The sequence below is a fragment of the Myotis daubentonii genome, chromosome 8 (genome assembly GCF_963259705.1).
Source record: "Myotis daubentonii chromosome 8, mMyoDau2.1, whole genome shotgun sequence".
NCBI classification, from domain to species: Eukaryota; Metazoa; Chordata; class Mammalia; order Chiroptera; family Vespertilionidae; genus Myotis; species Myotis daubentonii.
This window is the reverse complement of record NC_081847.1, coordinates 16,246,085-16,271,507: the sequence shown is the minus strand read 5'-3', so window position 1 is coordinate 16,271,507 and position 25,423 is coordinate 16,246,085. Positions and strand designations below refer to the sequence as shown.

At 39.0% G+C, this 25,423-nt stretch overlaps 1 protein-coding gene across 2 annotated transcripts in view; it reads left to right on the top strand.

Moving 5' to 3' along the window:
- XRN2 (5'-3' exoribonuclease 2) overlaps positions 1-25,423 on the top strand; it is a 93,459-nt gene that overhangs the window by 42,945 nt on the left and 25,091 nt on the right. For both annotated transcript variants that reach the window (XM_059705404.1, XM_059705403.1), the window contains 10 exons: positions 2,680-2,808; positions 6,750-6,868; positions 9,634-9,769; positions 11,281-11,388; positions 11,481-11,570; positions 12,373-12,445; positions 16,162-16,245; positions 17,144-17,241; positions 17,875-17,954; positions 19,166-19,222. In XM_059705404.1, the coding sequence (XP_059561387.1) occupies positions 2,680-2,808; positions 6,750-6,868; positions 9,634-9,769; positions 11,281-11,388; positions 11,481-11,570; positions 12,373-12,445; positions 16,162-16,245; positions 17,144-17,241; positions 17,875-17,954; positions 19,166-19,222 (974 nt within the window). The remainder of the gene's footprint in view (positions 1-2,679; positions 2,809-6,749; positions 6,869-9,633; positions 9,770-11,280; positions 11,389-11,480; positions 11,571-12,372; positions 12,446-16,161; positions 16,246-17,143; positions 17,242-17,874; positions 17,955-19,165; positions 19,223-25,423) is intronic.

Here is a 25,423-nt window from a genome sequence, read left to right as displayed (position 1 = left end):
CAATTGATGGGCAGGAGGGGGTGGTTGGCATTTATCCTAATCAGGTATTGCTTTTGTAATAAAAACAGTTAACCTTTTGTATCCTCTTGAAAGTTAAATTTTGTCTACATCATTGTCAGGTTAGTATTCCCAGAACATGACACTCAAAACTTTGTTGTTTCTGTACTCAGAAATCACCAGTAACTCCTTAGTTTCCTCAGAATACAGTTTAATCTTCGTCTGGCATGCAGAGTGCACTATGATCTGGTCTAATTCTACCTGCCCAGCTTTTTCCCTTCTGCCTTCTTAATACACCATGTACCTCCAGACTCAGATCATTGCCTTCATTTGGTACCTTCAAATGGATTTTTTTACTTCATGACTCCCTCACATCTTACCTTTTCTACAAAGTCTCTATTTCTTCTGCTCATAGACTAGGTGGAGCAGTTCTTTTCACTCTGGGGCTTCTTGCAGTGATATTTGTTTTCTTAATTGCATGCTTAACTTCTTTAGTTCTTGTTTTTCTTATCTTCCTTACTAGATTTTAAACTCGTGGAGTTTAGGGACTGCCTTTTATTATTACACTAGAGGTCCGGTGCACAAAAATTTGTGCACTTGGGGGGGAGGGGGGTCCCTCAGCCCGGCCTGTGCCCTCTCGCAGTCTGGGACCCCTCAGGAGATAACGACCTGCTGGCTTAGGCCTGCTCCTGGGTGGCAGAGGGCAGGCCCAATCCCTAGGTGCAGCCCCTGGTCTGGCTCAGAGCAGGGATGATTGGGGAGTTGGGGCGCTGCCCTGCCATGCACAGAGCAGGGCGATCGGGAGGTTTTGATGCCACCCTCAGTCACACTCAGGGTAGGGCCAGTTGGGGGGTTGGGGCACCGTCCCCTGTCACACTCAAGGCAGGGTTGATGGGGAGGTTGCGGCGCCACCTGTCACGCACAGAGCAGGGCCAATCAGGGGGTTGGGGCACTGTCCCCTGTCACTCACAGAGCAGGGCCCATCAGGGGGGTTGGGGCTCTGTACCCTGTCACACACAGAGCAGGGCCAATCCGGGGGTTGGGGCGCCGCCACTCTCACACTCAGGGCAGGGCCGATGGGGAGGTTATGGCTCTACCCCGTCACACACAGAGCAGGGCCTGTGTGTGTGTGGGGGGGGGGTTGGGGCGCCGCACCCTGTCACACACAGAGCCGCAGGGTGATCAGGGGGTTGGGGAGCTCCCCCCTATCAGGCACAGAGCAGGGCTGATCAGGGGGTTGGGGCGCCTTCCCCTGTCACGAACAGAGCAGGGTGGATAGGGAGGTTGTGGCCCCGCCCCCTGTCACACACAGAGCCACAGGGCGATCAGGGAGTTTGGGCGCTGCCCCCTGTCACGCTGATCCCGGTGCTGGGAGGCATATTACCCTTTTACTATATAGGATAGAGGCCTGGTGCACGGGTGGGGGCCGGCTGGTTTGCCCTGAAGGGTGTCCTGGATCAGGGTGGGGGTCCCCACTGGGGTGCCTGACCAGCCTGAGTGAGGGGCTGATGGCTGTTTGCAGCTGGTCACACCCCCTTCAGGGTGGGGGTCCCCACTGGGGTGCCTGGCCAGTCTGGGTGAGGGGCTGAGGGCTATTTTCAGGCTGGGGGTGACTGAAGTTCCCAACCGCTCCTTTTTTTCTTTTTCTTTTTTTTAATTCTGCGCCAGCTTTAGCTTTGAGGCTTGGCTCCAGCTCTTAGGCCTCCGCTGCTGAAAGTAGGTTTCTGGCCTTTGCTTACAATATTGTGATCCTGCTGGCTGAAGCCCGGCGGACTAAAGCAGGTTTCTGGGGTTTTGTTTAGCTTCTATATTTGTTACATAGTTGCTTAGAGTTGCAGCTCAGAGGCCTGCAGCGGCAGGTGGGGAACGTTGGAGTCCTCCGTCACTGAAGCAAGCAAGCCTCATGTTAGTTTCAAGCTGCCTGGCTGCCGGCCGCCATCTTGGCTGGCAGTTAATTTGCATATTGCCCTGATTAGCCAATGGGAAGGGTAGCGGGCGTACACCAATTACCATGTTTCTCTTTTATTAGATAGGATTTTGTTGGAATTGAGCAATTTTAGGAATTTAGAAAAGAAAACAAGTAGAGTTGTTTAATATTGCAAGTAGGTTCAAATCACTTAGAATGGGAGGGGCATATTTATTTTCTACCCTCTATATAATTATTTTCTTTCAGTCAGTGTCTATTTAAAAAATCTCTCTTGTATCAGTCAGCCATGATTGTTAACTTTTACAGCTTTAGTCATAGCTCTAATTAATTGCAAAGTGAATTAATTCTAGGAAAGTGAAGAGTACATAAAAGTTGTATTTCTAAGTATAAATCAAACTCTTGACTTGTTTTTTTATCTTATTAGTTATACTTAATTTGCCTAGAATTTTGTCTTGAATGTGTTCTGAAATTGTAAGTAAACATAATAGATTAGCCTAATTAGCTGGGATAGATTCTCTGTATATATCAGAACAGTGAGTTATTTGTACTTTCAGAGTTGTTAAATATTGCCGACTGTTATTTATAGGGTAAGTTTCACTCAGATCAAAGTGTCAACAACTATGTAATGTGAATGGAAATCCATTTTCACTTTTTAAGTGCTTACAGTGGGGACTCTATTTTGTTGCCCTCTTTTCTTCCTGTCATCTGTGTTGTCGTTTAATTTTAATTTCTACATTTATTTCCATTTATGTTAGAGAGATCAACCAGCTTTCACTCCTGGTGGAATATTGACTCCTCATGCCTTGGGTTCAAGAAATTCAGGTTCTCAAGTAGCCAATAATCCGAGACAAGCAGCCTATGAAATGAGGATGCAGAATAACTCTGTAAGTGACCTACTTTTATGTGGCATTGAAGAGTGGTGACTATCACATGTCCCTTGCAGTTGTGTGTAAATTTTATCACTTACCCTAGAGTTGTTTTATAGTTTTTTCTATTTCTTTTACCTTAAGATATTTTTAATTATGTTAAGTTTATTTTTATCAATATGAAAATATCTAAATAATATGAAAGAAAGAAAATGGATAAAGTATAGATAGCTAAGTGGTTGCAGTGATTTAAATGGGACCAAGGTACTAGGTGGTGATGGTGCTGGAAGCATCACTTGGACATGCAAACGTCTCATAGCTGGAGCAAGAGAGATGGGTGGGTTTTGCTGCCTATTTCCCCTTTCCTTCCAGGGATCCGTCAGGGTCATTTTGGAGAATAGTATTCCTCAATTTTTCGAATACTATAGATATTCTTTACTGCCTAAACTCTTACTCTCCAACTCAGCTCTCTGTAATAGTAGCAACAGACCATGGGCTCAGAGCACATGGGCATGGCAGCAATAGGAGTGAGGAAACAGACTACCAACCAACATTCACAGATGGCAGATAAAGTTATTGCTTATTTTGGACTAGTAGGCATGAGAGAAAGTGTGTGTTATAGAGAAGGCAAGATAGTATGTAAGGTTTGGTATTGTATGTAAATCATTGCTTTGATATATCCAAGGAAACAGCCTAAGTTTGGAAGTTTAGATTTCATTATTCTGATAGTTATTGTATTGATGCTCAAATCCCTTATTACAGGGCAATCCTATGAGGAGAATGTTTGCCATATCAGGAAACTGATTGGATTTGTCTTGCCATAAATTCACACCTCAAAGTTTTAAGGACCTTACATTTGAAATTTGAGAACTGAGATTTTGCACCTCTTGAGAGAAGCAGGCTAGGTTTCTGTTGTGTATTTTGTTGTTTGATTTTTGTTTTTCTTGTCCTATTCCTTACACCATTAACAGAATGGGATATGGAGGGTCAGTGAAAGGGATTGCAATGAGACACGTGAGTCAAACAGAAAAAACTGATGTTCATTATTTAAGATTATAAGGGACTACAGTACCCTCAGAGGAACTGAGAGTGACAAGTATTCTCAATCACATATGGCTGATAGAATATTTTTCTCTGAATCTCAGGCAGCCAAGTAGATTTAACCTTTGCCAGCTGTGATGCTTCGAGAAGGATTCCAAAACTATATTCAGACTCTACAGGACTTGATCCATTAGTGATTAATATCTGACATGGAAATAGGAGTGGAGAGATTGGTGATTATTTGATCCTGTCTTAATTCCTCTTGACACAATTGTTTCTATTGGAGTCTTTGCATGGAGGGATTTTCATCTTGAATGTTCCAAGTTTAAGAAAATTATGAAGTGAAATTATGGAATTTCTTTAAAATCATGAAGTTTATTTAAAGGGAGCCTTTAAGATTATGTTTTATTTTTTCTAAATGTTTGGGCATGTTAGTCTCAGTTGACTGGTGTCTACTGATGGTCTGCCTTGTTAATGTTCTATTAGATAGGTTTGTTTCCTCATAAATATGGTTTTATTCATGGCTTTATTTATATTATGTAAATATGTTTTTAAATGTTGCATTCAGAAGTGTGGTTTCATTATATCTGTGACCAGTTTCAGTTTAGTAAGTTTGATTGCAAAAATAGCTTTTTCAAAAGAAATTTGAGGTGGTATGAATCTGGTATGTTTAGGAAAGAATACTTTTTAAAATATATATATTTTTATTGATTTCAGAGAGGAAGGGAGATGGAGAGAGAGATAGAAACATCAATGATGAGAGAGAATCATTGATCAGCTGCCTCCTGCACGCCCCCTACTGGGGATGGAGCCCACAGCCCAGGCATGTGCCCTTGACTGGAATCGAACCTGAGACCCTTCAGTCTGCAGGCTGACGCTCTATCCACTGAGCCAAACTGGCTATAGGGGTAGGAAAGAATACTTTTACTAGTAGAGCTAGAGCAGAAAGGAGAGCAGCAGAGATTTAGTATTAAAGAAGAACAAGCACCTTTTTTTTTTTGAAGGTATATTATTTTTATCTAAAGATAGAGTTTAAATGTTGTTTGTCAATTTGGGTAAGTTTGCTTTTTACAACAACTCTGTACTTAGACAGTTGACAGGAACATCATTCTCATAATTTGATCCAAATGGATTAGTGTTGGGTTTAAAAAATAATGATAACTTAATTAATGGTAACTACTTGGTGCCAGCAGGCAGTATGTTATTGGTCTTTCACATGTATTGTTTTATTTAATCCTTGCAATAACCTGTAAAGAGATAGAACATTATCATCTCCATTTGAAGCAGAGGCTGACAGAGGTTAAATAAATTGCTCAGGGCCATACATTCAGTAAAGATTGGATTTGGTATTTCAAACTCAGATCTGTCTGACTAAAAATACCCATCTCATTTTCCATGTACAACAGTTCCTTCCTGAATTTATTGTTATTGGTGTATTTTTTTTTATAGTATTGGCCATATAGTATCATGATAAAATTGATATTACACATTTTAAAAAGGGAAGTGTTATATATTCTATGAAATATAATTGTACTTTGTGGTAACTTTTCTTGGCCTATTTTATGAACTGCCTTTATACTAAGGTTTTATTTATAGTATTAACAGAGCCTCCTTAGTCCTGGCAGGGTAGCTCAGTTGATTGGAGCGTTGTCTCCATACACCAAGGTTGCAGGTTCAATTCCTGGTCAGGGCACATACAAGAATCAACCAATGAATGCATAAATAAATTGAACAACAAATTGATCTCTCTCTCCTTTTCTCTTTCCCTCTCTCCCTCCCTCTCTTTCTCCCTCACCCCCCCTCTTCCTTTCTCCTCTCTCTCCCCCTACCTTTCTTCCTCTACTTTAAAATCAATAAATTAAAAAAGAGAGAGACTCAGTTCTCATTTTAAAAATAATTTAATTTACTTGAAATATCTAGTATACTGTGAATAACAGAAGAATACCTTTACCATGGAAATCTTTTCTGCCACTTATGTTTTTGGTCATTTAACACACAACGTAAAGTTGCAGAAGATTATAATTTTTAAATTAAATATTAAGAACTTTAGGGTGCTACTGTGTTCATTGAGTTAGGTATAGAAGAAGATAAAACTGATAATACTTTAAAGTGGTATCTAACTCTGAAATAAAATCTACATTTTTCTAAGATGACTAGTAGATTTTTATTTGTGCATTGAATTTTAAAACAGTATATATAAAATAATTTAACAGTTACCTCACAGAGTCTTATTATTAAACTAGAGGCCCAATGCACGACATTCATGCAAGAATAGGCCTTCACAGCCTCGGCCACCATCGCAGCCCCGACTCCAACCGGAAGGTTGTCCAGATGGTCATCTGTCGTTAGCCTGTTTCGGTTGATTTGCATATTACACTTTTATTATTATAGACGGTTGCTTTTCAGAGTGGTTGTACTAGTTAGAACATTTTATTTAACTTTATTCTCACCAGTATTGACTTTTTTTTTTTTAGTATTGACTTTTTAATGTGTTATTTATTTGTTATGAATTTATGTACATATATGTTTTTTCCATTTACAACTTTGTTATGTAATCAGTGGAATGTGATCATAACTTTATAGCATGAGGGGACCACCAAAGAAAAAAATATTCGTCTTAGAATTTTAAAAGTGTATAAAATTAAATTTTTATTTTGAAGCAGTTTTTATCCTAAGAATGTTCAGGGTTTTTTTGTTTTTTGGTGTAAGCGTAAGAAGCTTGGTACTATATTACTTGTTTGGGGGGAGGTGAAGTAGGCCAAGATTGGTGTTTGTATTTTCTAAATATATTTACCATATCTATTTGACAACTTAAAGGAAAAGTGGTATCATGAAACATGGTGGTAACAGTTTGATGTGACTTCTTATGTGAAGTGAATAATTAAATCCTGTCTCTGTAATGCTCTAATTGTCTGCAGAGTCCTTCAGTATCTCCTAATACAAGTTTCACTTCTGATGGTTCCCCATCTCCGTTAGGAGGAATGAAGCGAAAAGCAGATGACAGTGACAGTGAACCTGAGCCAGAGGATAATGTCAGGTGAAGATATTATTTTGGTTGCATTTTGTTAGCAAATTGCTGAAATAGATGTGGTATAATTAATGCTATTTAGCTTAGAGCAGCAGTGCCTGCAGATGCTTGCCGGTGATCTTTTTATCCACAGTAATTAATGTGAAGGTTTAAACTAGTCAGTAAATTCCAGGAGAGATATATAAGCTACTATTGCTGTTAAAACTAAGTATCTAGATTAGTATGCGTGCAGGTTTTCGTCCTCCAAACCACTTTTCCCTCTGAGACCAAGCACTTGGTCGGCTAGACATGAGGTGTTTAGCTCTGACTATGTGATCTGAATGTTACCAGTTTGAGATTAAATTTTCAAGCTGCTTAACCTACTAAGTTCAGTTACACTTGGATACCTTAATATAGTTTGTTTTAATCTTCTCATTTGAAAAGGTATTCCTCAAAATGAAATACACAAACGACATTTGGTTAAGAAATAAATGTATGTTTTTTAAAACCACAAACTTGCATGTGCACAATTATATTTCATGGCAGAGAAGTTTCCCTTTAGCTGTTTAAAATTTATAATAGGAAACTTTGATTATTTAATTTATCCAGAAGTTTTTGGTCATTATATAGTAAGTTTAACAGCCTCTGTGTAATTAAATCCAGGTTTGCAGCCTAGGCTCCAAGTATAAAAGACCAACAATCTCAATAATTGAAACTCATTATGAATTTAGCAAAATGATAAATTTCAAAGTTAAACAAACAATAGTGGTCCACAGCTCATACTGCTTTTATGGGACATGATTGGTATGTTTGTATTTATGATAAGAAACTTGCCGAAACCGGTTTGGCTCAGTGGATAGAGCATCGGCCTGCGAACTGAAAGGTCCCAGGTTCGATTCCGGTCAAGAGCATGTACCTGGGTTGCGGGCATATCCCCAGTAGGAGATGTGCAGGAGGCAGCTGATCGATGTTTCTCTCTCATCGATGTTTCTGACTCTCTATCTCTCTCCCTTCCTCTCTGTAAAAAATCAATAAAGTATATTTTTAAAAAAAGAAACTTCACAAGTGTCATGTATGATACTGCATTTGTCTAATATTCTTTGATATTAGATTCTGAGATCTGGGGTGACTTGTACTGGAACGTTTACCTGATCTGAGTTTTTATTCTCTGATTCTATAACTCTGGACTTTCTTCTTAGAGTGCTTTTTGTTTTACTGTGTAGCCATCATGTTTAATACCAGCTTAATAGTTAACTTGATTTACTTAGAACTTTATTGTTTAATCCTGTTGCTGAGGATAATCAAGGTAGAAATGCTTCTATCAAGAAATGTTTGGCCCTAGCCAGTTTGGCTCAATGGATAGAGCATTGACCCTCGCACTGAGCGGTCCACCGTTTGATTCCCGAGCATGCAGGAGGCAACCAATCAATGTGTCTCTCTCACATCAATGTTTCTCTGTCTCTCCCTCTCCCACTCTCTCTAAAAATCAATGGAAACATATCCTCCGGTAAGGATTAATAACAACAAAAAGAAATGTTTGGAGTTTTTAGCATTTATTTCATTGATATTTCCTGTAAATAATGGTAATCCACATTATGGATAGTAGATATTTCTCCTACTGATATTCTATGAATACTTTGAGTGTGAGAACTTAAAATTGATATGGTGTATTCTGAAACACAACTGCAATTTGTAAGATCTGGTACATGGTAGCAAATAGCTCTTAAATGGAGAATCATTTTGATGTTCTTGATCTGTGCTGGTGTAGTTTTGTGTGTGTGTGTGTGTGTGTGTGTGTGTGTGTGTGTGTGTGTGTTTTTAAAGTTTTTTTTTGGGGGGGGGCTTTTTTAAAATACGTTTTTATTGATTTTAGAGAGGAAGAGAGAGAGGGGGAAAGAGAGATGGAAACATCAATGATGAGAGAGAATCATTGATTGGCATGTGCCCTTGACTGGAATTGAACCCAGCGCTTCAGTCCACAGGTCGATGCTCTATCCACTGAGCCAAACCAGCTAGGGCTTTTTTGGCTTTTTTTGTGTTCCTTCAATAAAAAGTTTAAATCTCTCAGAGTATGAGAAATGAGTACTTAAAATAACATATGCTTTGGGTTAAAATAGGGGCTTTTACATTACTTTTTTTGGTGATTAGCAATAATTTAGTGAATCGATTGACTTCCTTCTCGGTAGTAGAACGTACATACATACCTTAAGCCAACAGCACCTTTTATCTGAAAGGGGTAAGGTGGCCCAAGGATAGAGTAGGTATACATATAATTTCTGCTTGGTTCCCAGAAATGGTTTTTATAAACCACTTTTTGCCTTTTAAAAAATGAATAGTGCTAGTCATTTCCTAAAAAGTAATTTGACTGTTTGGGTACAGTTTAAATATATTTTAAACTGCAGAACTTGATCAATATAAAATTTCAGTATTTGAATTTAAAATGTAGTTTTAGAATTGTTCCACAATCTAAAACTACATGTAAAACAGTATGAAAATTTGAGCAAACAGGTGTTATTAAAGTAGTTTAATAAATGGTTGTTCTTTTTTTAAATGTAGTTTTATAATGGTATTACTAGTTTGTGTTTGGTTTTTGATGTTTAGCTATCTTTAAGTTGATAATAAATCCTGGGAAAGTGGACTTTTTAGAAATAACTAAGTGAAGTTGTGCTGCATTACTGTTAAACTCATTTACGTTTCACCTGGATATTAAATATACATTGATTTGGCCAATAAATTGGTAGATAATTACTGAAAGTATATTTAGTCGATGTAAACTGGCTTTGACTGGTTTGTAGGCTATGGGAAGCTGGTTGGAAGCAGCGGTACTACAAGAACAAATTTGATGTTGACGCGGCTGATGAGAAATTTCGTCGTAAAGTTGTACAATCTTATGTTGAAGGGCTCTGCTGGGTTCTTCGATATTATTACCAGGTACAAAAAGAATATTTTTCTCTAAAATATTATAATAGTGTATATTATTGAGATATATTCTGAAATTAAGCCCATTCTTCCTTTTTTAAGTTTCCTATTTAGAAGTTCATTACCTTAAATAATACTTGTTTGTAAAGTTCCTTAAATGTTAGTATATAAACAAAGCTAATTTGGGTTTCATTAAAGGATTTTAGCATTAAATTGTGTGATAGAGTATACTTTGGCTTTCATGGGATTAAAGTTTGGTGTGTTTTTTTTTAAAAAAATAACTGAATAACTACTAATCACTAAATGATTGAACAAAGGAAAACTGGAAAATGCTAGTAAGAATTTGAAAGGGATTTGCATGATATAATTGCCTCCATGTAATGTAGTAATGTTACATGAAGTGCATTCTAATTCGAGTAATCTCCATCTGACTGAAAACCTTCAATAATTGAGATGTCAGACTGGTGAGAGATTATGTAAACATAGGGGATATAATACTGTTAGATAATATATGGCTTGATACTCTGAGAATGAAGCAAGTTAAGTTTGGTGTGACCTGGGAGTAGATGAAGTTTGTTGGTAAGTAGGAAGTAATTTAATGCACTAAACAGTAATATAGTATTGATCATAAAATATTCTAATTTCATATTTTACTCCTACCTTTAACACGTGAAATGCCCTGTCAGTCACCGGTGACTGACACTATACTTTCCATCTCAAAGACAAAACAGGCTGGGCTCTTAAAGTGTTAAGATTTTAATTTATTAGGCACAGAGTCAAACACCAGGAAGACTCCTCATTACTTGCTTTTGTTTTCTTTTCAGTGGGTATACTTAAGTATTTTTATGGTAAAGAGAAAGTCACATGAAAATATAGGGAATTGTAAAATGAAACTTTTGGCTGTTTTACTCTCAACCTCTGTTTCAGTGATGTTCCTTACCCACCCAAATAGGCTCAAGTAAGTGTAAGCTGCAGCTGCTCTTCATTATATTTGATAATGGCAGCTCTAGAGTTGTAGAGAAATGCCTTGAAACACATCTAAGGCTAAAAATCATAACCATATTGTATCTAAATACAAATTTTGGTGTTAATTCATTATTAAAGACTAGAGGCCCGGTGCACGTATTCATGCACATTAAGAGGAAATTAATTAGAAGAAATATTTTAGAGGCCAGAGGGGGACCACGGGACCAGGGCGTGTCTGGCCAGTCTCGCCCAATCCCGATAGGCCGAACCCCAACAGCAAGCTAACCTACCAGTTGGAGTGTCTGCTCCCTGGTGGTCTATGCATGTCATAGCAAATGGTCGAATGGTCAGAGGGACAACTAGCATAGGCTTTTAAATATTTATAGATGCTTTGCAGAAAGTTCAGATTTAATCAAAATAACTTTTAGGACTTGTGGGGAAAAATTAATATATGGAATATATACTAGAAGTTGTGTGTTAATATTCTAATTTTTGTTTGTATTTGTGACTATCATTAACATAGATTTTTGTTTTTGTTTTGTTATTAATGATTTGAGGGCTGTGCTTCCTGGAAGTGGTATTACCCGTTCCATTATGCACCATTTGCTTCAGACTTTGAAGGTATTGCGGACTTGCCTTCTGATTTTGAGAAGGGCACTAAACCGGTAAGCTTAATTATTTAGAGCCATTAAATTCATAGAATTTTGGCTTAGATAAAAATTGTGTAGCTTATCTGAAACTTTTTTCTTTCTTGCAGTTTAAACCACTGGAACAACTTATGGGAGTTTTTCCAGCTGCAAGTGGTAACTTTCTACCTCCATCATGGCGAAAGCTCATGAGTGATCCAGTGAGTCTTAGCATTTTGAGTGTGTTGGTAACTGGGTTTTTGTCATAGGTTTTACTAATATTAGTCACAGTTGGTTTTGCATCTTAGTTGAAACAGTAAAGTATAGAAACAAAGTAAAAGTATGTGAGTTCTACTATATATTTTTCATTACTTTTTCCACCTCTTGTTTCCTTGGCATCAGTACCCCACTCAGTAAATAAAATTGACTTGTGTTTCGGAGAAATTATTTTTTAAATTACTTTATTATTATTATCATCATTATTTTAAATTTATATTTATTGTTGAAAGTGTTACAGATGTCCCCCTTTTTTCCCCATTGAACCCTCCACCACTGCCCCCCAGGCACCCAGGCCTTCACCACACTGTAGAACTTAGGACAAGTTGTTTTGTTCTGAGTCTGTTTTGACTTATTCCAGCCCTTTATGGTGGCTACAAGAGCTCAGAAGACTGACCTACCTGAAATCACCTCTGAGCTTGTTTTGTGTGCTAGCTAAAAAGAATGAGACCAAGCTGGGAAGGAGGAGTTATTGCAGTCAATAAACTCTTCGCTCACTGTCTTGGGTCCACAGTTGTCAGCTTTACAGTTCTATAATAATGCTTTTTTTTCATCATTTAAAAAAATATTGTTAATTTTGTTTTACTAGACCTAGAATTAATCACCTGATATCTTAACGGTTTTTGAAAGGAATGAAACCTCATTTTCTCATCAGGCTTGATAACTTGAATGAAAATTATAACAAATTCCTATATAACAGCAGCATGTAACTTTTGTTTTGAATCTTTACTTTTCTTCTTGATATAGGATTCCAGTATAATTGACTTTTACCCTGAAGATTTTGCTATTGATTTGAATGGAAAGAAATATGCATGGCAAGGTAAAATTTAGATATTATTTCTTTTTGTTAAAATAATCTTAACTTTTTGGTAAAACTGTGAGAAACATGATTTATAGAATGGAAGAATTACTGTAAAAGAAAGATAAATATTGTAAGAATTATATGTGAAAATTTAGTGTCTTTTCATTTAACCTGGGATTAGCAATGATTAATGGTAGTTTTAATAGCAACATTCTGATAAACAGTAAATTGGGTTGAAATACCCAATTAATCATCTTATCTTTCATCTCCTTTGTGATTAATTTATTGGACTTGGGACTTGCTCCTTCCAGTTAGTAGTAGCTCATTGACACCTTGTTAGGTTGTTGAGAGAGAGTATCTGTGGAGACTGACTTGAACGCCATTGAAACATTTGAAAAATGTATTAACAATTTGGTTAAATACTTGGCATTAATCATTACTTAAAATTTATTTCTTATATATTAATTTCTCATTCCTTTGTTCACATAATTTATAAGACTCCTATATAATAAGAGGGTAATATGCAAATTGACCCTGGATCAACCAGTCACTATGACATGCACTGACCACCAGGGGGCAGACGCTCAACCTAGGAGCTGCCCTCTGGTGGTCAGTGTGCTCCCACAGGAGGAGCTCTGCTCAGCCACAAGCCAAGCTGACGGCTGCGAGCGCAGTGGTGGTGGCAGGAGCCTCTCCTGCCTCCTCTGCAGCACTAAGGATGTCCAACTGCGGCTTAAGCGGTCAGTTGGACATCCCCCGAGGGCTGCCAGGGGGATGTCTGACTGCCAGCTTATCCCGGTCCCCCGGGGAGCAGGCCTAAGCCGGTATGTAGACATCCCCCAAGGGGTCCCGGACTGCGAGAGGGTGTAGGTTGTGCTGAGGGACCCCCAGCATTAGATGGTTTTTGAAGATGCTTTGTGGAGGGAGAGGAAGGATAGGAGAATATGAGGGGGTAAAGTAAAAATATATGTAAATATATTTGTCTTAAATAAGTCCTTATGTGGGTTTATTAAATATAAGTAAATATATAAGCATGCAGGTGACTTGATGATTATATCATCTATATATATAACGAGCCAGGGGCCGTCACATCCAAAACAACCACACGGACGACCGAACAGGCTGAGTGGGGCGGCAAAGCTGGCCGGGGGTGTTAGTAAGGGACGACCAAACGACTGAACATCTATCTATACTAATAAAAGAGAAAAATGGTAATTGGCGTACGACGATACCCTTTTCATTGGCTAATCAGGGCTATATGCAAATTAACTGCCAACTAAGATTGGCAGTTAACTGCCAACTAAGATTGGCAGTTAACTGCCAACAAGATGGCGGTTAATTTGTATATGTAGGCACAATGCAGGGAGGCGAAAGGGAAAGCAGGAAGAAGCCCCCTGCCACTGACAGTGATCGGAAACCCAGTGGGGAGCTAAGAGCTGGGGGGCAGGGCAAAGGCGGCCCTGGGGCCGCCTTTGCCCTGCCCCCCAGCCATGATTGGAGAATCAGGTGCCTTTTCCGCCCTGGCCAGTGATAGCAGGAAGTAGGGGTGGAGCCAGCGATGGGAGCTGGGCACAGTCGAAGCTGGCAGTCCCAGGAGCTAGGGGTCCCTTGCCTGGGCCTAAAGCAAAGCCCACGATCACGGGGCCGCTGTAGCTGCGGGTCCCCGCTGCCCAGGCCGGACGCCTCAGCCAGAGGCGTCAGGCCTGGGCAAGGGGCAGATCCTGTGATTGGAGGGTGATGGGGGTCAACGCCTGAGGGCTCCCAGTATGTGAGAGGGGGCAGGCTGGGCTGAGGGACACTCCCCCCTCCCCCCGCACACCCAGTGCACGAATTTCGTGCACCGGGCCCCTAGTATATATATAAAGAGCCAGGGGTCATCACATCCGAAACAACCAAACGGACAACTGAACAGGCTGAGTGGGGCGACAAAGCTGGCCGGGGGGGTTAGTAAGGGACGACCAAACGACTGAACAGCAGGCTACATGGGGCGACCAGGCTGGCAGAGGGGTTAGTAAGGGACAACCAAACGACTGAACAGCAGGCTGTGTGGGGTGACCAGGCCGGCAGAGGGGGCAGTGAGGGGCAACCAGGCCAGAGGGATGGGGCAGTTGGGGGCGACCAGGCCAGCAGGGGGGAGTGTGAGGGGTAACCAAGCCGTCGAGCGGGGGGGGGCAGTTGGGGCGACCAGGCTGGCAGAGGAGGCCAGTGAGAGGCAACCAGGCTGGCAGGGGGGCCAGTTAGGGGCAATCAGGCAGGCAGGCAGGCAGCTAGGTGAGCAGTTAGGAGCCAGTGGTCCTAGATAGTGAGAGGGATGTCCCCCGAGGGGTCCCGGATTGGAGAGAGTGCAGGCTGGGCTGAGGGGACGACCCTCCCCCCCCCACCCGAATGAATTTTGTGCACCGGGCCTCTAGTCTATATATATAAAAGCCTAAGCGACTGTTACGACCAGATTACCGGCTGTTAGCTATGATGCCACAGTGACCACCAGGGAGCAGACACTCAATGCAGGAGCTGCCCCCTAGTGGTCAGTGTGCTCCCACAGCCAATCTCCCATGGCCAGCCAACCTCCCGCAGCTTCTCCTCCCAGCCGGCCAACCTCCCGTGGTCCCTCTTCCTGGCCAGCCCCGATGGGCCCTGATCACTGGTCAGGCCGAGGGGACCCCCCCCCCACTTGTGCACGAATTCGTGCACTGGGCCTCTAGTTGTAGTATAAATTGTCAAGAGGAAAAGTAAAGTAATGCACAGTGATTACAATTTCTCCATATCCTTGCCAACACTTGTTAGTTCTGGTTTTTTGATAACTGCTATGCTAATTGGTGTGAAGTGGTATCACACTATGTTTTTTACTTTCATTTTCTTAATGATTATTGATAGTGGGCATTGTTTTCATGTACTTATTGGCTATTTCTATGTCTTCTTTAGAAAAACATTTACGTCTTTAGCCCATTTTTGAATTGGGTTTTTGTTATATGAATGCTTTACATATTCTGGATACTAATCTATTACATGATTTGCATATATTTTCTTACATTCTGTGGGTTGTCTTTTCACTCTGTTGATAGTGTCCTTTTGATGCATAAAAGTTTTCAAAAATACTTTTCTTTTTTTAATGAGAGTGCAAGGGAGAGGGAGAGAGGAAAAAAAACAAACATCCATTTGAGAGGGAAACACAGATTGACTGCCTCCTGCACGTCCCTCACTGGGGATCGAGCCTGCAACCCAGGCATGTGTGCTTGACCGATATCGAACCTAGGACCCTTCAGTCTGTAGGCCACCGCTTCGTCCACTGAGCCAAACCGGCTAGGGCCTTTCTGAGTATTTTAGTTGTTATGATCTCTTTTTTTTACAAAAGAAGAAACCTTGTCCTAGAAAAATGAAAGGCTAAGCTCACACCCTTGGGAGATTAACTGGCTTGCCCAAGCACTTCCTAGTATAAGTAAGGCTAGAACATAGACTGATAGCCAGGGGACCTCTTGTTCATTTAATTCAAAAATTTTATCATCAGAGAGTTAAGGTTTAGCAGACGTGGTTTTTCATATGAGCCATTTTAAGGATGGAAAATATAAAGGATCTTTTCTTATACCACAAAGTGGAAAGTATTTACACCTTAATTTTGGCGAATAGAGTTCAGTTCTAAATGTTTTGATATTAGCAGGGACACCCCACTAGAAATGTTTATTGGTGAATCTGTGATTCTAATAGCCCGGGTGGCTGGTGTACATTTGTCTCCCCAGGTGTTGCTCTGTTGCCATTTGTGGATGAGCGCAGGCTGCGAGCTGCCCTTGAAGAGGTATACCCAGACCTCACTCCAGAAGAGAGTAAGAATTATACTTTCACTTGGTCAGCACCGAGTCTGTGTAATGTAGACTTTACATTTTCTTATAAAATTTGACCCCTTTTTTTCATTTGTCAAGTTTCCCATAAATGGGACATAAATCATTTATTTTACCTCTTTTTAACAAAAGTTAACTTTGCTTTGTAAAATTTATTATCCATAAATTGAATAATAATTAAATAAAAAATTTTAAGTCACAAATATTAAATTTATAAGAAAACATCATTTTAAGAATATCCTTTAACTTTGTATGTTGCAAGAGTATTATTAATTTCCTTTCTCTCCTTTTTTCCTATCATCTCCCCCAAATAACAATAACTTTTCTTAAATGGTTAGATTGAAACAAAAGCATTTGCCCTCAGAGTGCTAACTTTAAAATGTTATTTTGTACAAAAAGAGGTATTTTGTCATATTACTGACAGTTAAAAGTATTGGGAAATTGCAGAGCTGAGCTCTACTGAAAAGTTGATTTAGTATCAGTATAATAAACCTATTGAAATAATTTCTCTATCAGTCTTCCTTAGAATACCCTTGTTATTACATGATATAATTTGTGTTTCCTCAGGGAATATTTATTTCTTACAGTAAAAATATGGGTTCTTTGTAAATAAGAAACTTTGTCCCTTATCTTATAATACTATATTCAGATATCTCTTAGTGCTAATTTTTTCTGATAGTCATTGATATTTGAAACCTTATTGCCAAAGAGTTGGTATTTTTTCTCTAGAGATCACACATGCAGGTTTTATTGCTTTTAAATTATTTTTTATAAACTTATAATTAAGTTTTTTAAATATAGGTGCTTCTTATTTCATTCTCATAAATATTGCTCTTGCAGATGTAATTGTTTAATCTTCATTCTTTTCTTACTTTGTCCCCAGCTAGAAGAAACAGTCTTGGAGGTGATGTCTTATTTGTAGGGAAACATCATCAACTCCATGACTTCATCTCAGAGCTATACCAGATAGGTTCCACAGAGGTATGGTCTCTTTTTCAGTCATGGAGTGTTTTTAGACAGTATATTTATTTGGTTAATTAATCAGGAATGCATTTTTAAGATTTTGGTAAAATACAAACAGAATTACTATTTTAACCATTCTTAAGTGTATAATTCTATGGCATTAAGACCATACACAATATTGTGCAACCATCACCAGTATCCATTTTCAGAACATTTTCATTTTTCCAATTAGAAACTCTGCACCCATAAACAATATTAATAAACAGCACCTTCCCATTCTTCACTTCCCCAGCCTCTGGTAACCTCTCTTACTTTTTATCTCTATGTTACCTACGTATTCTTGGTACCTCACATAAATGGAGTTATATTTGTTCTTTTGTGTCTAACTCTTTTGTGTCTAACAGCACGTTTTCAGGGTTCATCCATGTTGTAGCATGTGTCACAGTTTTACTCCTTTTATGGCCGAATAATATCCATTGTATGTATGCATGATGTTCTGCTTATCTATTCATCTGTTGATGAGAACTTAAGTTGTTTCCATCTTTTGGGTCTTAAGAATAATGCTACTATGATTTTGGTGTAGAAGTACATGTTTGAGTTCCTGCTTTTCGTTCTTTTGGGGTATATAATCAGGAATGCATTTTTCCACAGCCAGTGGATGTACCACCTGAATTATGTCATGGGATTCAAGGAAAGTTTTCTTTGGATGAAGAAGCCATTCTTCCAGATCAGTAAGCTTTCATTTGTGTATAATTGGTATGACTGGGACAAAGTTTAGTTAGAATTTTTACCTTGTTCCATGAATGTGTTATTTTCTACAAATAGAAAAATGAAACAACAGAAAACTTGTTGGACGAAAAAGGACTTGGAGTCAAAGCCCAGCTCTGACATAATAGCTGTGCCACTTTGTGTAGGGAGTCCAGGGGTTCTTTAAACCCTTTCAGGAGAGCCACGAGGTCAAAACTATTTTCACAATAATACGGAGACATTATGGTGTTATTTACTATTGTTTCTCTTTCTCTCTTGAATGTGCACTGGAATTTTCCAGAGGCTACATGTAGTGTGTTACCTTAAGAGATTGAATTAGAAGCATATAAGAGAAATCAGCTATAATATAGATATTTAAAAAACAATGATCTAATTTATTTTTTATTTGCTTTGTAAAATAGGTGTTTTTCATGAAAAATGTTATTTAACTTAAATGTAATAGGTGTATTATTCGTATCTTTAAATTAATAATTTTTAATTTCTTAGTTTTAATTTTTAATAGATAAATATTGACAGATATAACCAACATAAAAACTGTTTGAGGGTCATCAGTTTTTAAGAATGTAAAGGGGTCCTGGGATCAGAATTTGAGAACTGCTGCTCAAGGAATAGAATTTGCTGGTCATAGAGTATACGTATCTTCATTTTTTTCCTAGATAATATTTGGTGGTCTTTTAACGTGATTACATTGTTTTATAATCTCAAAGGCAATTTGTGAGAGATCTTTTTACTCTGTGTTCTTGCAAAATCCTTGAAATTGTCACAACCTTAATTTTTGTCACTCTGATGGATACTTCTTGGCATCTTGTTATGTTTACAGTTTCATTTCTTTGATTAGTGAGAATGAAGCCATAGATTTGGTTTTCCTCATGTATAAAATACCTGTTCTCTTTTTCTATTTATTTTTCTGTTCCCCAATTCCCCCTTTTGGTTTGTACATATTCTTTACAAATTATGATATAAGCCCTTTGCCCATAATTGTTTTCTGTTGATGAGATTACAAGCTAAGGAGATAGGTTTCTTTTTTAAAGATATAAATTATTATATTTTAGTTGTTGGTGTTTTTTAATGATTTCTCTTTCTTAAAGCCTAAGAAACATAGCAACATCTTATTTCCACTTATCTGAAAGGCTACACTTTACAAATAGATGCTTTTTCTCTTGTTTCTCCTTAGAGTAGTATGTTCTCCTGTTCCCATGTTACGGGATCTGACACAGAACACTGCAATCAGGTAAGTTTTCCAAAATTCATGGCATTTTGAACTTGCAAATAAGTTTAAGAAGACTTCCGATTCACAAGGAAATGGCAGCTATTATTCCACCAATGCTTTGAGACTGAAGAAGTCCCTGTGTTGCAGGCTTCAGAGCAGAGCCTCTTGACTTTAAATTACATACATTGTTAAGGTTACTGATTTAACAAGCTTGTTTCTCTGCTTTCTAGTTTCCCCTGACAACCTCTAATTCTCCCTGGATTAGCAATTGGGAGGGGATAGAAAGTAGGAATTTCTAGGAGCAGTTTGCTGTATACGAGAAAACAAAGATCTGTATACCAGAGGCCCATACTGCTTTGCTTTGAAATAACAGACAATTTTAAAAACTATTGTATACTTTATTTTGATTAAGATGAGATAGGATGAATTTGTGGTGGTTTCAATCAAAATTTATTTTAAACTCTTAATTTCTGCTTATTTATAAACTTATTTATACCTTATTTCTTTGGTGACAGGATTTTTCTATTGAGTAAAATAATGTAAAGTGTAATATGACTATTTAGAATAAAGATCTACAAACTTAATGATTTCTATAATCTGTAGTAATAAAAGCGTAATATGCTAATTAGTCTGGACGTCCTTCCTTCCAGACAAAGCCGCAGCAGGGGCTGAGGCAGAGGCAGAGGCGGCAGAGGCCCCCGCCCCCCACCCACCCACCCTGGCCACAGCAGCGGTGGGCGGGGGCTGGGGCCAAGGCCCTGGGACGAATTTCGTGCATTGGGCCTCTAGTTATTATATATAATCAATAATCTTGATGGCAGGGTTTATGTTGTCATTTTCTTCAGTCTTTAGACGAGAGTAAAGCAAACACATCCTAGCAGTTAAAGGATTTTGTAAAAACTTCTTAAATCTTCCTTTCCCACTCATTCTTACTATTTCTCTCTCAGGAAATATTTTAGATTTCTCATTGTGAAGTATAGGCATGTTTATTTTCCTATCTTTAATGGATTTAGGTAGCATGCTAGAAAGGCTTTTATTTAAAGAAAACCATTGAATATGGAAAATCTTCCATATTATTAGTTGCTTTAGACATACACATAATTTGTCCTGACTCTGTCTTTGGGCCCTTTTATTAAAGGTGGACTTTAGAATTGTAACTGTGTTCCTGTACCCATTACAAGCAGTCTGGCCCCACAGATCCGGTGTGGACACTGTGTTAGCCCTTGGGGTCTCTGGCTTGCCACAGAGCTTCAGGCCAGTTAATCCCATCAGCTCTCTCTTTGGATTGTCCTGTGTTTGCTTGTGTTTCTCAATTTCTGTGCATGTTTTCAAGGGCCTTCCTACTCAACTTTCTAATTAGGATGGAGATATTGCCCAAGGGAAGCGTTACAAAATTGACAGATCCTGGAGTTTTTGTTTGTATGATGATGTTGTTGGTTGGTGGTTTTTGATCCTGAAAGAGCCTTTGGTATTATTTGGTGTTCACAAGAGTGTTAAATTTATAAAACAAATCTCAGACTCAGGTGCGTTTACGCGAGTTCTTCCCATCACTTTATGTCTTATCTTTAGTGTTGAGAAAGTATACTATAGAGATTATTGAGGTGTCTCAAAAGTCATAGAAGGACCTATAGAGAATATGGTTAACTATAATCTAGAAGATTTTTCCCCAGTTCTGATTTCATAAATCATTCAACCTATTAGCAGCTTAATTTTGAATAGAACTAAGCTATCTTTCTCCTCCACCATTGTAATTTGACATAGTTTATTTTTAGAGTAATTCTTTGTAAACTTTAAATGTATAAATCCTGCATATAATTTTAAATTACAGAAAAGTTATTTTCCTGGTGTAATTTTATATTCCTCTGGAGTAGATACACAGATATATGCACACACATCTTTGTTTACCTCAGACTCATGTTCCAAACTAACTTCTTTGTCCTTTGCCCCTCACCAGTTCTCCTGGCTGCTTTGTTCTTTCTGTCCCTGGACGTCCTGTTTCCCATTGCCCAGGCTTTGGAGCTGCTTATAAGTTTAGCTTCTCATGTTATATTACTCCCTATATCTGCACCACTATTCTGTAATATTTTTTCCTTTTCATGGTGAGCCTGTTTTGTGCTTCTCTCCTGGATTACTGTAGTAATCTCCCAGCTGGTTTATTTGATTCCAACTTCCTTCCCACTGAATCTCTTGGCATTTGACATAAAGCTTATTTGTCTAGAAGACTACTGCCCTTTGGAAAACTTTGGTTACGATGTAGTGCCGGTAGAATTACACTCTTGCTTCTTCAAGGCCTGCCATCATTTGGCAAAGCTATAGTTCTGTGCCTGAACCCCCACAGTTCCTTAAGGACACCTTCTCCTTACCCAGGCTGGTCCTTTCAGTATCCCATCAACCTCTGTGCCTTTTTCCATTATTTGGAATGCTGTTTCCTTTTCTAGCCTACCCTCCATTACTTTTCTTCTCTTTTAAAGGTAATCTATAATTTATATAATCTTTGTATATTCTTTTCATCACTAGCATTGTCAGATCTTAGCACAGTTCTAAACTTAGGTAAAAGTTCAGTTGTTCATAGTGTTGGAACCAGTGTTTACCAAAGTCTTCTAAGAGCCCAGACTGCCCTGGCCAGATGGTTCAGTTGGTTGGAACTTTGTTATGTATACCGAAAGGTTGCTGGTTCGATTCCTGGTCAGGGCACACACTTAGGTTGCAGGTTCGATCCCTAGGCGGGGTGCATACAGGAGGCTACTGATGGATGTTTCTCTCTCTTTCTCTCTCTCTCTCTAAAATCAATGAAAACATATCCTTGGGCGAGGATTAAAAAAAAAGAAGCCCAAAGTTACTTTTTCAGAGGAGTGTTTCTCAAACTTTTCACCTTTGAATGGATCAGCCAAGGTATAGAACGTTTTATATCAACAGGGAGGTTTTTTTAAAAAGTGTGAATGTGTGTAAAGATGTTTCTTTTTATTATAACCACTAAAAATTCATGCATTTGGTGCGGGGGGCGGAGGGGGTCCCTCAGCCTGGCCTGCACCCTCTCGCAGTCTGGGAGCCCTCGGGGGATGTCAGACTGACAGCTTAGGAGCGGGCCTGAGCCGGCATTCGGACATCCTTAGTGCTGCCATGGAGGCGAGAGAGGCTCCTGCCACTGCTGCTGCGCTCGCCAGCCATGAGCCCAGCTTCTGGCTGAGTAGTGCTTCCTCTGTGGTCAGTGGACATCGTAATGACCGTTTGTTCCACCATTCGGTCGATTTGCATATTAGCCTTTTATTATGTAGGATTACTGTAATGATCTTAAGGCTTGTAGTTGGCAAGCAGATAGTTTGAAATCCAAAGCCTGAAAGAAGTAGAGTACATGCAATCAGTAACAAACTTAATGGTTGAAACACTTGGGAGGGTTTAACTTTCACTGCTTGTAGTACTTTATAGGACACTGAACTGCTTAACCTCTTCAGGTAGAATGTCAGAAAAGATGTCTTAAGTCCTATATAAACTTAAGTGTTTTAAAATGTTAAGTATCCTATATAATAAAAGGGTAATATGCAAATTGACCCTTAGAGTAGGAAGACCGGTCACTATGATGCGACCTGACCACCAGGGGGCAGACGCTCAATACAGGAACTGAAACCCTGGTGGTCAGTGCACTCCCACAGGGGGAGCTCCACTCAGCCACAAGCTGGGCTGTTAGCTGCGAGCCCAGCAGTGGTTGGAGGAGCTGAGGGACCCCCACGAGTGCATGAATTTTTGTGCACCAGGCCTCTAGTATGAATCATAAAATTTTCTCTATAAGAACAGTTTGCACCAAAACCGGTTTGGCTCAGTGGATAGAGCGTCGGCTTGCGGACTGAAGGGTCCCAGGTTCGATTCTGGTCAAGGGCATGTGCCTGGGTTGCGGGCACCTCCCCAGTGGGAGATGTGCAGGAGGCAGCTGATCGATGTTTCTCTCTTGTCGATGTTTCTAACTCTCTCTCTCCCTTCCTCTCTGTAAAAAATCAATAAAATATATTTTTTAAAAAAAAGAAAAAAAAAAGAACAGGTTGCATCGGTATGCTGATTTAGCATTAATTAGGGAATGTACAAGGAAAAGGTAGAGGAAAAATTAAACTTGATATTGAGTTTTCTGCTTTCTTTGTGAAGTGTGCTAACACTCTCAAACAATACAATTTTCTAAGGATAATTCTTAAAATGAACTGAATTGGAAGAAGGTGTTGTACATTCTATTCCTTTTCCATTGAGACTTGGTTACACTACTACAGTATTTTCTTCTTATAAATAGTTTTAAAGTGCTGCTTGTGGTACAAGTAAAACCACTGTTCAGTTTTCTTTCAAACATACTTAGCTTTTAAATTTATATTTATTTGTCCTTGCTGTGTTTATGAAGACAGGTAATGAAAATAATAGGTTATCTGCCAAGGAAGGGATCCATTATGCTACTCCTGGGTCAGAGCTGGTCTGGTGGATAGAACCTTATACTGGGTATGTCAGCATTTTCCCACCTGGAACAAATGGTTAAAAATACTTCTCCGGTTTAGCGAATTAGATGAAACAATATAAATCAAAGCACAAATCTCTTAGTTCAGTAGCCTGCTGAGTCCTTAAGCTGTTCTGTTAACTCATTTCCTCCCTGACAGTGCTTCTGTCTTATCTCGGTTTTACTGCTTTCCCTCCCCTGGTAAATTCTCCATTATTAATCACTTTTGTTTCTGGTGGTGGAAATTTGTCAAGGCCTGATCTGGATTGTTTCCCCTTTATGATTTCCAGTATTTTTATTTCTGTATTTTATTAAATAAGGTAACTTTTATTATTTTTAATCCTCTACCTATAAGAATTTGAATTACATAAATCTGAAAAACTCAGGAATTTCCAAAATTTGGATGAAATGAAAGTTACTCTGGTTTTTGATTAATGGGTTCCTGCCTTTACGAGGTTTATTCAAGTTGTGGCTTATATTATCACATTGGAAAAGTGCAGTTGAGTTGTGCTCTAGCTTCTTTTGTTATTTAGTTATTTCTAAAAACAATTCTTAGATATGTTTTTGGAAACAAATTAAAATACTAAAATCTCTTAATAAGTGAAAGGTTAACTCATTTTAGAAAAGAGTAAGTCTTCAAACTGTTCTCAAAGATCCAATGGAAAAGAATGCTTTACTCTTTGAGATCATTAATAGTGTCCATTGTCCCTTCAGTAGGGACCTCCACGCTTAGTTTCAGATATTCCTTTTCTGTCTCCTAGTGGTTTGTACCATGTTAAGTATATAGATCATTCTGTTAAGTACGATTATGAGAAGAGCTAAGGAAGATCTTGGAGATAGTTTTCCTATTAGCTTGGAAATATTTCTCCTTATTGAGCATGAATAAAGGAATTTTAAAAACAATTTTATTGAGGAATAATTGGCATACAGTAAAGTGCACATATGCACATATTTGCCAGATAAAAGGATCTGTTTTCCCAAGCATTAGTTTCAGCTATCTTATTAAATCTCTTGTCATAACCATTGTCCTTCTGAAGAGATTATCCCTGTGGCCCTGGGATTATCTCTTCTCCCTGATAGCTTGTTACTTTGGCTCTCTCCTTCATTTTCTTAGTCTCAGCTGTTTTTGTGCATGACTGCAGATCTTCATCTTGAGCCCTCACCTGAATGTACTCTTTATTTCATTTCCAGCCCTGCTTGCCCAACATTCCCACCTCAAGCACATGTTGAAGCTCCTTTTGGTTCTTTCCCCCTGCTCTCACACACTGCTGCTGGCTGGTTCTTTCTGAATTGCATCTTTGATTGCGTTTACTTCCTTACTGACATCTTGAAGTAGCTTCACGTCATAGTCAGAACAAGCCCTTCACAACAATATCCCAGTTCAACCATCCTGTCTTACTGCCCACTCTGTTCACATACTTTGGCACTCCAATCCAGCCCTTCACAACTGGGGTCCCATCTGAGAATTAAGTCGGAGAACTTACAGCCTCTGTTGCATGTAATGAGTCGGTTTGTGTCCTGTGCCTTTAGAATGATACGAGTTATGTATCTTGGAAGAATTGAGGCTGTAGTCACTCAAAATCATTTTTGAGGGCTTACTTCTCTCCCAGATCCCTATTAAGAAGGCTGTGCCAATTAAACTGAACTACTCCTTGGTCCTGGGACCTCTTTCAATGTCGTTGTTCCATTATTTCCTGTGCCGTCCTATCACCATAACCTTTTGGATGATGATGTTTTCCTTGGTCTCCTTACTC